Source organism: Petaurus breviceps, unplaced genomic scaffold (assembly GCF_028583685.1).
Source record: "Petaurus breviceps papuanus isolate PSGF00001 unplaced genomic scaffold, PetGlider_PUasm1.0 227, whole genome shotgun sequence".
Lineage (NCBI taxonomy): Eukaryota > Metazoa > Chordata > Mammalia > Diprotodontia > Petauridae > Petaurus > Petaurus breviceps.
The window spans coordinates 5470304-5483857 of record NW_027185896.1 but is presented as its reverse complement, the minus strand read 5'-3'; the positions used below and the strand labels follow the sequence as shown (position 1 = coordinate 5483857).

The 13554-nt window shown below is 41.5% G+C and overlaps 1 protein-coding gene across 4 annotated transcripts in view; it reads right to left on the bottom strand.

Moving 5' to 3' along the window:
• NEK4 (NIMA related kinase 4) overlaps positions 1-12708 on the bottom strand; it is a 36156-nt gene extending 23448 nt beyond the window's left edge. For 3 of the 4 annotated variants that reach the window (XM_069095487.1, XM_069095491.1, XM_069095488.1), the window contains exons 1-6: positions 12388-12708; positions 5637-5903; positions 2495-2692; positions 2209-2316; positions 1222-1376; positions 79-220 (exon numbers count right to left, since the gene is read on the bottom strand). In XM_069095487.1, the coding sequence (XP_068951588.1) occupies positions 79-220; positions 1222-1376; positions 2209-2316; positions 2495-2692; positions 5637-5903; positions 12388-12558 (1041 nt within the window). In that variant the 5' untranslated portion in view covers positions 12559-12708. The remainder of the gene's footprint in view (positions 1-78; positions 221-1221; positions 1377-2208; positions 2317-2494; positions 2693-5636; positions 5904-12387) is intronic. The other variant, XM_069095490.1, reaches the window with a different exon arrangement.
• Between the last annotated feature and the right edge of the window lie 846 nt (positions 12709-13554).

Genomic DNA, 13554 nt, shown 5'->3' with positions numbered 1-13554 from the left:
CAATAAACTGATAGCCTGATATAACAACCTATTATTTTAACAGTTGTTTTAAAATGCATCCTTTTAATGGGAACATACCTCTGTAGGTATCTTAGAAGGCTTTGAGAAATATTGCTGAGAGATGACCCTTTCAGTGTCTGATTCTGGTTTTACTGAAATAACTTCAGCAGCAGGTCTGGTTTTAGAGTTACCATTTTTCATATGGCTTTTGGAAGTTCTCCTTCATAAAGAGGAAATACAGGAAATACATTAAAAAGTTGTTTCATCAATGTGGCAAGATTCGAATATTTATCAAGTGACTACCACGTGGCATACTTTGTGCCAGGTGTGCTGGAGAAACAAAGACAGAGAAAGAAAAAAGTATACTCTATTAAAATATTAAATACAGATAGTTTGGCTAGAATTCAGAGTATATGAAGGAGGGGGAACATTAAAAATGTAAGTGTGTTAGACTGTATTAAAAGAACACACATGCCACACCACCACTCCCATCCTGGGGGTCAGCTTCTCAAAGTCTGTCCGCAATCTTTTTAAAGCCATGGAGTGGGCTAAGAGCTAGTGTGACATAGCAGAAAGCATCCTGGACTTGGACTGACAAGGAGTGGTTTCCAATCTCATCTCTGTGGAACCATGGGCAAGCCAATTAATCTCTCAAAGTCTCTGGTGCATATATTTAGTTCTAGAAAGGGCCCCAGAAGTTGTCTAGTCCAGCTCCCTTATTTTCAGATAAAAAAATCTGAGACTCAGAGTAGTGAGCCATCCAATGTCACAAAGACAGGAGGCATACCCATCTCTTCAAAAGTTAATATAGGTTACACTGTGAGAGAGAGAGACCAAAGCTACAGATCAAGTGATCGCTGTTTGGGAGAAAAGCAGATACGAGACAAAATGGGAGCTCACTTTTCTGAGGGATCCCTCATGGGATCCTTCGGAGGTCTGAAAATAATTTATTAGATCTGAACAAATCCTATTCAGCCAAACAATTTAGTCTTTGTCTTGGCCCTTTAGGTTTTCAATTTTAACAAAAATAGACAAAAATTAAAAATTTGTCTATGAAAAAATAGACAAAAGTTAAAAGACAAGATAATTTAGTACTTCAGTCATTTGCTATGAAAATTTGTATTTAGACTCCTACCCAGAGAAATATTAAAAATATAGATGCCTTACTTTACTGAAACTATTAACTTTTTAGCCCAGATTCTTGTATAGGAAATATCTTACGCCTTTGTGACCTCCAAAAACAAAGAAATGTGGCGTTTTATGTAGGGTTGCCTAAGTATGCTTCTCACAGAGGGCCTTTCCTCAGGCTTCTTGCACAGCATGGTTCTTATCAGTTCTGCCAATTGTGGGCTATAGTCCTTTGGCATTGGTGGCAGCTGTAGGAAGAAAAACAGGACAAATAAGACTCAGTGTTGCATGGAAAAAAAGTAAATAATCACCAACAGTTTCCAACATGCATTTACAGCGACCAAGCTAACCTAAACAGGGTTATCTGTATAAGGTAGCAATGGCTAAGCTGTTTTGGATGGAATGACAAGTTTAAATATTTACAATGTCATGATTTTTACATCTAGTCCATGGTTTAATAAGATAATGGGAAGAGATGAGCTAGTCATGTGGTGAGGACAAGGGATGGAAGATGGAGAGCCACAGTGTAGCAGGGGAGTCTCCCCTTCACCCAGCTTTGGTGCAAAGGGTATTATGCTGTGATGAAATGCTGTGATATTAAGGGATTGCTACAATGACATCCATATATTATATAATAACATTTTCTACAATTCTAAACTTATGAATATATATAAGTTGTTGCAGATGATGGTTATTGTAGAAAATAAAGTCAAACTGACAAGGTAAATTATTTTCAATGGCTTTCATTTAATATCTACTTAATATCAAACTGTTTTTTATGGACCAGACACCCTCCCAAAGTTCCATCAAATCTGTATCGTTGCAGGGTACCTGTTTTCAAAAAAACACCCTATAATATTTTTCTAAAGCCATTAAGCTAGCCTTGCAAAATGAAACTAAAAAGTATTATCAGTTCATTTTCCCTACTCTAAGCTCACCTTTCCCCAGATGAGGTCCATGTTTTTTCTACTCACTCAGTGTAAATTAATACTTGTCCTGGACAAGTGGTTATTTGCAAAACTGAGCTAAACAGATCTTGTTCGCAATGCTAAATACAATCAGTTCTATACTTGTTTTTACCTTTCCTTCAATAATTCGATAAACTAAAGAATTCATGTCTTTTGCATTGAAAGCATGTTTCAGTGTAGCCATTTCGTAGACACAGCATCCCAAAGCCCAAACGTCAGACTGGAAAAAAGAAAAAAAGAAAGTGTCAGCATGGTTTCACCATATGCCTAATTTTTATAGTAAAAGATAATTTTCCCTATACAAATTCAAAGACAATTTTGCCCTTTTGTTCAATCTGGCTCTAAAAGTACAAACAATCAGAAGCAGGGTAAATTGATAAATGGTAGCCCTTTCCCACCTTATAGTTGTAGGGTCTATTTGAGAATAATTCAGGACTCATGTAGTACGGTGTTCCGATGAGTGTACTGGCCATGTCATATTGATTTTCTAGCACTCGGGCAATCCCCAGATCGCCTACTTTGATGATGTTTGTTCTTGTTAAGAAGACATTCTGAGTTTTCAGATCTCGATGAAGGATGTGTTTTTCATGTAAATACTGATAGAAAGAAAACTTCATCAATAGCACATAAAAACTCAAATTTCTTTCAGATCATTCTTGTGGAGTTCCTTGGTTATAAAGATACAACAAAACTTTCTTTGTAATCATTATTATATAAAAGGCCTAATGTAGACCCCTCAAAAGTAAGAAAATCAAATCCCAAACATGTTTCTCCCGAAGTTTTCACAATTTCTAGGCATTTAGATTTAAGACGTGACTTTTTCTTTTCAGGTAAGAAAGAAAACAATGGTTTTCAAAAAGTCACCATTTTAGTATTACACAAACCCAGTTAAAACCATTCTATTTCTTCCCACCAAAGGCAGGAAATATAATTTATATTGGAGTAGATTTATATTTCAAGATAGCATCACAGATTTAGAGATAAAAAGAACCTAGTTAATTTTTAATTTTACAAAGGGGACAAGAGAAGAAAATAACTTACCCAAGGCCACACAGGTTAGTAAGCAGTAGAAATGCTAAGAATTACACCTGGAGCTTTTTCCAAGCCACTATGCTGCCTCTGTTCTTTCCGCTTTACCGATCATGAAGCTGGGGCACAGAGGTTAAGTTCCTTGCCTGGCTGACACAGATAGCCAGTGTCAGAGCTACAACCAGAATTATCTTGAACCCAAGTGTTTTAATTATTGGCCCATAGTTATTTGCATTAGACTCAAGGAAGTAGAAAGAAAGACAAAGTTGGAGTCAGGAAGACCTGTGTTCCAATCATGTCTCTGATACTTTCTGTGTGACAACAAGCAAGTCACTTAACTTCTGAACCTCAGTTTCCCCATTTGTAAAAAGAGGCAATAATATGTAGAGGACTCACAGGGTCACTGAGAAGCTCATATGAAAGTGCTTTGTAAATGTGAAGGAGCTCTATTCACGTGAGCCTCTAATTTTATCAGATCACAACATCCAAAATCAAGTCTTTCTTGCCAGTGTGGGCTGTCCCTATGCTGTCTCTGCTGTTCTGTTTTCTATGAGCAATTTTTTTTAGTCCAGACATGGAAAGGCTGACTGTAGAAGAGAGATGTGGGAATCCACAAGGTCAGTCTCTAAGCAGGGCCACAGGTGCATTTCTATTTACAGTGTCCTTGAAAATCTAGTTGGGCCATTCAAAGAAAATTTGCTCAGATCCAGAATCATGCTTCCAGTTAGCTCACTGTCACATTTGCATCTATTAAATATACGCTTATTTTTCCATTCTTAAACTGCTCTATCCATCTGTAGGAGGAAGCCCAGACTGTTATACTTTCACATGTGTTAATTAGCACCTCAAACCTTGCTACCTCAAGACAAATCTTTTTTAGGGGAAATGGATAACATTATGTGTCATAGAGACCCAGTCATATCTATAAAAGTAAATTTTATTCCTAAGATGAATAAAGAACTGTGTCTGAAATATCTCCCTCATATTATCTTCTGTGACCTGAAAAGTTATGACTATAAATTTGTTCAGACAGAAATACCACTGGGGTAAAAATGCAAAAACAGTTTTCTATGGCAAAAGTGATATCTAATATATCTGGCATTACAGGAAAACAGGAAAAGTTCTTTTAAGTGCTAAAGTGCCCTTTATTTTAAAGGATGGAAATATTTCTAAAACATAGTATACATATTTCCAATATAATAGGTATTTCCCTATTTCTTTAAATAAACTACATTAAACATTAACAATCATTTATTCATGCCTGGATCATGCATTACTATCTAGAGGCCACACATAATAGCCTGAGACCACTGTAGCTTTTAAGTATAGGTGGCAGTGGCGGGGTACAGTGCATAGAGCACTGGGTCTGAAATCAGGAAGACCTGAATACAAATCCAGACTCAGGCACTCACTAGCTCTGTGACCTTGAAAAAATCATCTCACGTCTACCTGCCTCAGTTTCCTCAACTGTTAAAATGGAGATATCAACAGCACCCATTTCCCAGGGTTGTTGTGAGGATGAGAAAGTATTTCTAAAGCACTTGGCTTAGGGCCCAGAACTCTGCAGGGGCTCTATAAATGCTAGCTGGTTTTATTTCATTTATTCTTTTTATAGTTTTTATCTCCTTTCTAGCCGTCAGCTGCTATTTCCAGCTAATGTTCAGCGTGCCTGTCATTAACAGCCTTCCTCTACCACCTTTCTAAGTTTCTGCCTCTAATCTATTGGATAGAGGGAACTCAGATAACCAAGTGTACTAGAAGTGTGTCTAAATTAAGAATCAGTAAGTTCTGAGGGAGGGCTTTCGTAAAGAGCAGGAGGTTTAGGTCATGGGCTTTATGATATCTAGTCTAACCACTCATCTCCTTTAGCACACAAGGCAGTCAGTGTACCTAAATGAGGCAGGCTCTCAATAGGTAGTCCTTTAATTGCATTTTTTACTAACTTTCAGGTTCTTGTCAGTGTTTCTACTAGCTGATGTTGCTGGATAGCTGCATTATACACATATTGCTATATTTAGGAGGAGAGCTCCCAAAGCAAGAACCAGGCAGTTCCCCTGTGTTTCCTTTAAAGTCAAGCACCCTGAGGGTTTAATAATTTGTGGCTCAGGAATAATTTGCAGGGGTTTTTTGGCAAAGAATTTTAAAAGCTGTACTTTAACTGTGGCATAAGCCAAATGTTTATGCCATGATTATAAATATCCTTGCTTACAATATAAAACTTTTCTTTTTTACTTTTTGGAGGGCAACTGGGGTTAAGTGACTTGCCCAAGGTCACACGGCTAGTTTTGTGTTAAGTGTCTGAGGCCAGATTTGAACTCAGGTCCTACTGACTCCAGGGCCAGTGCTCTACTCACTGTGCCACCTAGCCTCCCCGACAATACAAAATTTTAACTAGTCTTCCACACACATTTGACAAAATTGCAATTCAGCTGAAAGCTTCCACAAAAAGCAATTTGAAGTTCTAAGGTCACAAAGAATGACCTAGAAGATGAGAGGCTGCCACATTAATACCTGCAGGGCCATAGCGATCTGAACAAACCACTCCACCACCTGGTTCTCAGGAAGAAGTTTGCCTTTCCGTTCTTTGAGTTTTCGATAGAGATCCCCTCCTTCACAGAAGCCCATGACTATGTAGAGCAGGCCATCTCCTCCTTCCCAAGACTCACGATAGGTAACGATGTTGGGGTGCTTCAGCTGAGACAAAAGCTGGGCCTCTTGCTCAGCAGCTTTACGCTCTCGGCTGGAAGCATTTCGGACATTTAGTTTTTTGATGACATACTGCAAAGAAACACATTTTCAGATATGTATACATGTACACACATGCATGAATACACACATACTATTTCTAATCCTCGTAAGTGTTTGTAAGGTGCTAAAACAGATTCCTATAAAACCTACCTTCTAAGACTATTTCATTGTAAAAATAAACTACTCTATGCAACAAGGAGACTAATTCACATAGCACAGAGGTGGGGAACCTGTGGCCTTGAGGCCACATGTAGCCCTCTGGGTCCAAAAGTGTGGCCCTTAAGGGCCTTGAGGTAGAAGTTTCCCCACCTCTGACAAAGCACATCTCAAATGGGGAAAATGTATAGGAATTGTGTAATAACAGTAGAGAGAAAACAGCAGAGCTTCAAAAATAAACTGCTAAAAAAGATTCCAACTTGACCTCACTAGTTCCACTACAATGTATACTATGTAATTCTCCTTTATGAAAAGTGAACTTCTACCCAAATCCTCTTCACATGTCTCACAACAGCATGGAGGTTGTGACCTGGGTTCTTGGAAAGCAATGCCATTGGAAGACAAGCTCTGGCAAATCCTGCATAAAGTGGAAAAGCTTTATGTTTGAACCTTGTGACCATCTTCCTGCTTGTCATATGGGAGCCAATTTAAGTTTGGAGGGGCTCAAAAAAGGACTCAAACCACTCTAGTGGTTTGAGCTCAAGGAAGACTTAGTCAAGCAAGAGTGGTTATACTTTGCCCACAGGAACTCATGAAACTATGTACTAAGTTGTGGAAGTGATTGTGATCTGTTAGTGGAGGGAAAACTATGGAATCAGACAACCTTGAAGAAAACTCAGAATCCCCTAATACTGGATATTTTCCATTTTAGTTTTTTAAAATGAAAAATAATTCTTTATGATTACATATGAATCAGTCATGCTTATCATCTTATATGATGCAAGGGATATTACTATATATTCATAGAGCAAGTACAGTTTTATTTTTTGAATTTATTTAGTATTTTATTTTTCCCCAGTTTCATGTAAAAACAATTTTTTACACTGGTTTTTAAAACTTTGAGTTCCAAACTCTCTCCCTTCTTCCCTACTCCTCCCTCCCCCATTGAGAAGGCAAACAATTCTATATAGGTTACACATGTGTGGTTATGCAAACCATTTCCATATTAGTCACATTGTGAAAGGAAACAGACCAAAAAAAAAACCACTTCAAGAAAGATAAAGAAAGTACAAAAAAAAGTATACTTCAATCTACATTCAGACATTACATTCAGTCCTTTCTCTGGGAATGGATAGCATTTTTCATCATAAGCCCTTCAGCATTGTCTTGGATCACTGTATTGCTGAGAATAGCTAAGTCACTCACAGCTGATCACCTTTACAATATTGCTGGCACTCTGTACACAGTACATTTCACTCTGCATCAGCTCATGTAAGTCTTTTCAGGTTTTTCTGAGAGCATCCTACTCATCATTTCTTATAGCACAATAGCATTCCATCACAATCACATACCATGATTTGTTCAGCCATTTTCCAAATGAAGATCATCCCCACAATTTCCAATTCTTTGCCACCAGAAAAGAGCTGCTATAAATATTTTTGTACAAATAGATACTTTTCCTTTTTTGTTTTTTACCTCTTTCGGGATACGGACCTAGTAGTGGTACTGCTAGGTCAGAGGGTTTGCATGGTTTTATAGCCATTTGGGCATGGTTCCAAAATGCTCTACAGAATGGTTGAATCAGTTCACAAGTCCATCAACAGTGTATGAATGTCTCATTTTCCCCCCCCACATCCCCTCCAGCATTTGTCATTTTCTTTTTCTGTCCTATTAACCAATCTAATAGACATGAGGTAGTACCTCAGAACTGTTTTAGTTTGCATTTCTCCAATCAATGGTGAGTTAAGAGTATTTTTTCCATATGGCTATACATAACTTTGATAACTTCATCTGAAAACTGTTCATATCTTTTGATAATTTATCAATTTGGATATGGTTCTTATTTTTTTTATAAATTTGACTCAGTTCTCTATGTTAGAGAAATGAGGCCTTTATCAGAGAAACTTGCCTCAAAATCTTTTTCACAGTTACTGTTTTCCCTTCCATCCTATTTCCCTCCCACTTATTCTATTCTTTCTCCTTTTACCCTGCCCCTCATCAGAACTGTTTTGCTTCTGATTACTCCCTTCCCCAATCTGTCCTCTCTTCTATCACCTCTCCCTTTTCCCTCCTATTTTCCTGTAGAGTAAGATGGATTTCTATACCCAATTGAGTATGTTATTCCTTTGAGTCAATTCTGATGAGAGTAAGGTTCACTCACTGCCCCTCACCTCTCCTTCTTCCCCTCCACTTTAAAGCTTTTTTCTTGCCTCTTTTATGTGAGGTAGTTTATCCCATTCTACCTCTCCCTTTCTCTTTCTCCCAGTACATTCCTCTTTTACACCTTAATTTTTATTTTGTTTTTAGCTCATTTATATTCAACTCACAATTGTGCCCTCTGTCTAGATATACTCCTTTAAACTGCTCTAAAAATGAGAAAGTTCTTATGAGTTACAAGTATCATCTTCCCAGGTAGGAATGTAAACAGTTTAACCTTATAAAGTCCTTTATGATTTCCCTTTCCTGTTCTCCTTTTTATGCTTCTCTTGAGTCTTGTATTTGAAAGTCAAATTTTCTATTCAGCTCGGCTCTTTTCATCAAGAATGCTTGAATGTCCTCTATTTCACTGAATGTTCATTTTTCCCTGTGAAGAATTTTACTCAGTTTTGCCGGGTGGGTGATTCTTGGTTGTAATCCTAGTTCCTTTGCCCTCCAGAATATCATATCCCAAGCCCCTGATTTTTTAATACAGAAGTTGCTAAATCTCGTGTCATACTGACTGTGGCTCCATGATACTTGAACAGTTTCTTTCTGGATGTTAGCAATATTTTCTCCTTGACCTGGGAGCTCTGGAATTTAGCTATAATATTCCTGGGAGTTTTCATTTTGAGATCTCTTTCGGAGGTGATCAATGGATTCTTTCAATTTCTATTTTTATCCTCTGGTTCTAGAATATCAAGGCAGTTTTCCTTGATAATTTCTTGAAAGAGGAGGTCTAGGCTCTTTTTTGATCATGGCTTTCAGGTAGTCCAATAATTGTTAAATTATCTCTCCTGGATCTATTTTCCAGGTTAGTTGTTTTGCCAATGAGCTATTTTGTATTGTCTTCTATTTTTAATTTTTTTCCTTTATTGTTTCTTGACTTCTCATAGTCATTAGTTTTCTTTTGCTCCATTCTAATTTTTAAAAAAATGTTTTTCTTCTATAGCTCCTTTCCTTTGGCTGACTCTTTTTGAGAGCTTTTTTCTTTAGTAAATTTTCATGCCTCTTTTTCCATTTGGCCAATTCTGATTTTTAAGGCATTCTTCTCTTCACTGGCTTGTTGTGCCTCATATCATTTGGTCTAGTCTGTTTTTTAAGGTGTTACTTTCTTCAGTATTTTTTGTGCCTCCTTTACCAAGCTGCTGACTCGTTTTTCATGACTTTCTTGCATTACTCTCATCCCTCTTCCCGATTTTTCCTCTATCTTTCTCACCTGATTTTCAAAATCCTTTTTGAGCTCTTCCATGGCCTGAGACCAATTCATATTTTTCTTGAAGGTTTTGTATGTAGGAGCTTTGACTCGGTCATTTTCGTCTGAATATTTTGATCTTCCTTGTCGCCATAGTAACTTTGTTGTTTGCTCATTTTCCCAGTCTATTTCTTGACTTTTAACTCTTTGTTAGAAGTAGGGCTCTGCTTCCAGGGTGGAAGGTACACTGTCCTAAGTTTCAGGGTTTTGTGCAGCTATTTTTTAATTTTTTATTTTTAAGCAATTGGGGTTAAGTAACTTGCTCAAGGTTACATGGCCAGTTATTTCTGGGTGTGGTGCTGAGTGTCTGAGCCCGGGATTCCATCTCCAGGTCGTCCCAACACTGGAGGCAGTGCTCTTACTCGCTGAACCACCTGGCTGCCCCTAAGCAATTGGGGTTAAGTAACTTGCTCAAGGTTACACGGCCAGGTGTTTCTGGGTGGATGCTAAGTGTCCGAGCCTGGGATTCGATCTCCAGGTCTTCTCAACACTGGAGCCGGTGCTCTTACTTGCTGTGCTACCTGGCCGCCCCTTGTGCAGCTATTTTCAGAGATACTTCTAGAAAGCCTGAAGTTTTCATTTCTTCCAAGCTGGTATGATCTAAGGAGACTTGTGTTTACTATTCTCCTGGCCTGTCCTCTAGTCTGTGAGTGACCACAAGCACTCTTTTCTGCCCTGGAACTAGGATGAAGGTCCCAGCCGTGCTCCCAAGCTCTATTGTGTTAATGCTCCTCCTCACCCCAGGACTGCCAACCAGGGCTGCAACCCAGATCCGAGTATGGGCAAAGCAACAGAGTCCTATCCTTGGTGCCAGCAAAGGGATCCCTGTAATTTCCTTGTGACAAGTTGTTCAACCCCCTTACTGTCTGTGAGCTGAGCTCTGGAAGCAGAGGCTGCTGCTGCTGATTCAAAGGCTTCTAAGGCCTTGTTCCTGGTTTGCTGGGGCTGTGGTGGCACAGCCTGCACTGGCTTGTGCTTCACTCTCACCGGGGTGTGACAGACATTTCCTGCTGACCTTCTAAGTTGTCTTTGGTTGGAAAATTATTTCACCCCATCTTTTGTGGGTGTCTTGTGGAATTATTTTATGGCATTATTTAAAGGTGTTCAGAGGAGTTTTGGGGAGAATTCAGGTGAGTGGCTGCCTTTTCTTCATCATCTTGGCTCCACCCTCACATTTACAGTTTTTAAAGCCCTTCTGCCTCTAATTCTTTTTAAAATGCTGCTTATTCTGAACTTATCACCAAAAGCATTTTTAATACAAGAGGACTGTATATGAAAGTATGTAATTTTCACATCTCTTGATTTATTTTAAAAGTACATAATAAATTCAACTCATTACTTTCAAAACTGCCCTGCTTGTTTGTACTTCTTTCTGAACTTCTTTCCATACTCCTGTGTGTATTTTAAAAATGGTTTAATGGCCTTCCTTTTTTTTCTTTTTTGGCATCATCATAATCACTCCTCCCTCTACTCCCTTCCTCCACTGCAACTTTAACACCTGCAGTTGATCTAACTTTGGGAATTCCATCTGGGGTCAAATTAATTCCCTCACAGAAGAAGAACCTCTATAAATCAGAGAAATCCAATCCAAGAACTATCCCTCATCTCTGCCTCCCACTTCATAGTCTTTTAGCTTGTATTTTCAACCCAAATCCCCACTCTCTTAATCCTTTATCCCTGCTCTTATATACCCTTACCCTTTTCCTAGTATCCCCACTAACAGTTCCCACCTAGCCCATCTCTGTCCAACTCATCTTTTGCCTGGACTTCAGCTGTTTATGAGGGCAGCTAGGTGGCACAGTGGATAAAGCAATGAGCTAGGAGTCAAGAAGACTCCTCTTCCTGGGTTCAAATTTGGCCTCAGACACTAGCTGTGTGACCCTGGATGTGTCACTTAACCCTGTTTGCCTCAGTTTCCTCATCTGTAAAATGAGCTAGAGAAAGAAATGACAAATCACTCCAGTATCTTTGCCAAGAAAACCCCAAATGGGGTCTAAGAGAGTCAGGCATGACTGAAACAACTGAACAACTCCATCTCTGCCACTTCCTCCAATAGAAGTAGGACTTCCCACAGTAGCTCTTCCTTGTTTCATCTCCACTTCTGTCCTAACCCGCACTGTTCAATCATCTCCACCAACTCTCCCAACTGGGCTTCTGTCTCTCCCTTCATTACCATTCTCCACCCAGGTGTCTCCAGCCGGAGAACCCATTCCACTTCCTTCACTCCTGTGTTCACCTCCCCCTCACACTGTGTGTGGATAAGACTAATACTAGACTAATAAAAATTACAAACTGTACTGTAAGGTTTGGAAAGCACCGAATCTCCTGTAATCCACACAACAACACGAGGTAGGTAGCACTACAGATAAGGTAAATGGCGTTGAAGTAAGTGACTTGTCCAGGGTCACACCACTGTTAGGTGTCTGAGACAAGATCTAGAGCTCTATCCACCCTCTTGGAAGCCCCTAGCCCCGGCCCCTTACCATCACTGGGGATGGGGGTGGGGGCGTTGCCAGTCCTGCTCCTCAGGTCGCCAGGCTCCGGACCCCCGCCCAGCCCCTTCTGCTCATCTACACGAACCCTTCATTCCTGGCCCAGCTTCTCACTTCTCCTGGCCCAACACAACACGCACTTATTAAGGCCTATTACCTGCACGAAACTGGGGGTACGAAAAACGAGCAAAACAGAGGAAAAACACGCCTTGCCTTCTTTCACTCTACATTAAACACGGACACACGCATGATAATGTGAGGAAGAGGGAGAAAACACCGACACCCCCAAGGGGTCTGTCTGCAGGTGTAGGCCCGGGCGCTGAGCCCTGAACGCCGCTCCGTTGCGCTCCCCTCCTCCCTCCTCCCCTCCCTTCTCCTTCTCTCGTCTCTTCCCCCTCCCCTTCCCCCTTCCCACCTGGCTCCCCGCCCCCCCTCGCGGGTCACCTGCTTGCCGTCCTGCCGGTGCCGGACAAGCGTCACCTCCCCGTAGCTGCCCTTGCCCACGGCCCGCAGGAAGCAGTAGGCGGCCAGGGGCATGGTCTCCACGGGCGGCGGAGGCTGCGGCTGGGGCCGAGGCGCCGCACATTCCCCGGCAGGAGCAGCGGGAAGCCTAGGCGCTCATTCACAGGCTGGTGGAGGCGGCCGGGCCTAACGGGAGCCCCGCGGTCGGGGCCAAGCCGACGCCGCTGCCATAGCGATCCCTGCCCCGCCGCTGCGCATGCCCGGAGGACCAGCCATAGAGAACACTCGGGCCGTTCTTCCCGCCGGTAGCCAGAGCGTCTCCTGGGCTCGTTGGCCCGATTATGTTTGGGCACCGCCCCCTTCCGTGTGGGGAACTTGACACACTTATAGATAAAAGTAGTGATGAGTCGGTCCTACGGCCACAGCTCAGTCCTACTAAAGCACTGAAACCTAGGTGAATAACAGCGTCTCAAACCTCTCTGACTCTACCGGAGAGGGAAGGAGCAGTGGGGGGCAGAGGGGAGCAGCCACGCCTCCAGACCCCGCGGGGGACCATTCCCAGCACCTCCCGGCTTCTCCCTCCTTCTGCACGAAGCCTTCCCCAATGCCCCTTAATCCTGTGGGTCACCTCCATTCTATCCTGGCCAGAGTGCGTTAGTCCTTCCTGGTCTCCAGGTGGTCCGCGTTAGACCGTGAGCTCCCGGAGGGCAGGCGCCGTCTTTTTGCCTTTCCTCGTGTCCCTAGGGCTTAGCCCGGCCCCTAGTAAGGCGCTGAGTGCACACTTACTGACCTTCGGACAGACTGTCCGCCCCCTCCTCCCCCTGTCCCTCCCAGCCACCGGAGCCCTTCCAGTGTTGGGTCCTTTTGTGTTTGCTTTATATTTTATTTCAACCTACCTACACACATGCGTATGTGTATATGTTTCTACAAATGTATACACACATATTTAGACACACGTACACACACATTAAGTTTTGTGCTTCGTGCTGTTTCCTCCCCCCTCCTCCGTTAGAATGTAAGCCCCTTGAGGGCAGGGACAATTTTACTTTTGTCTTTGTATCCCCAGAGGCCACTGTGGTGTCTGGCTAAAGGATGACTTGAAAATAATCCCAACCATTAA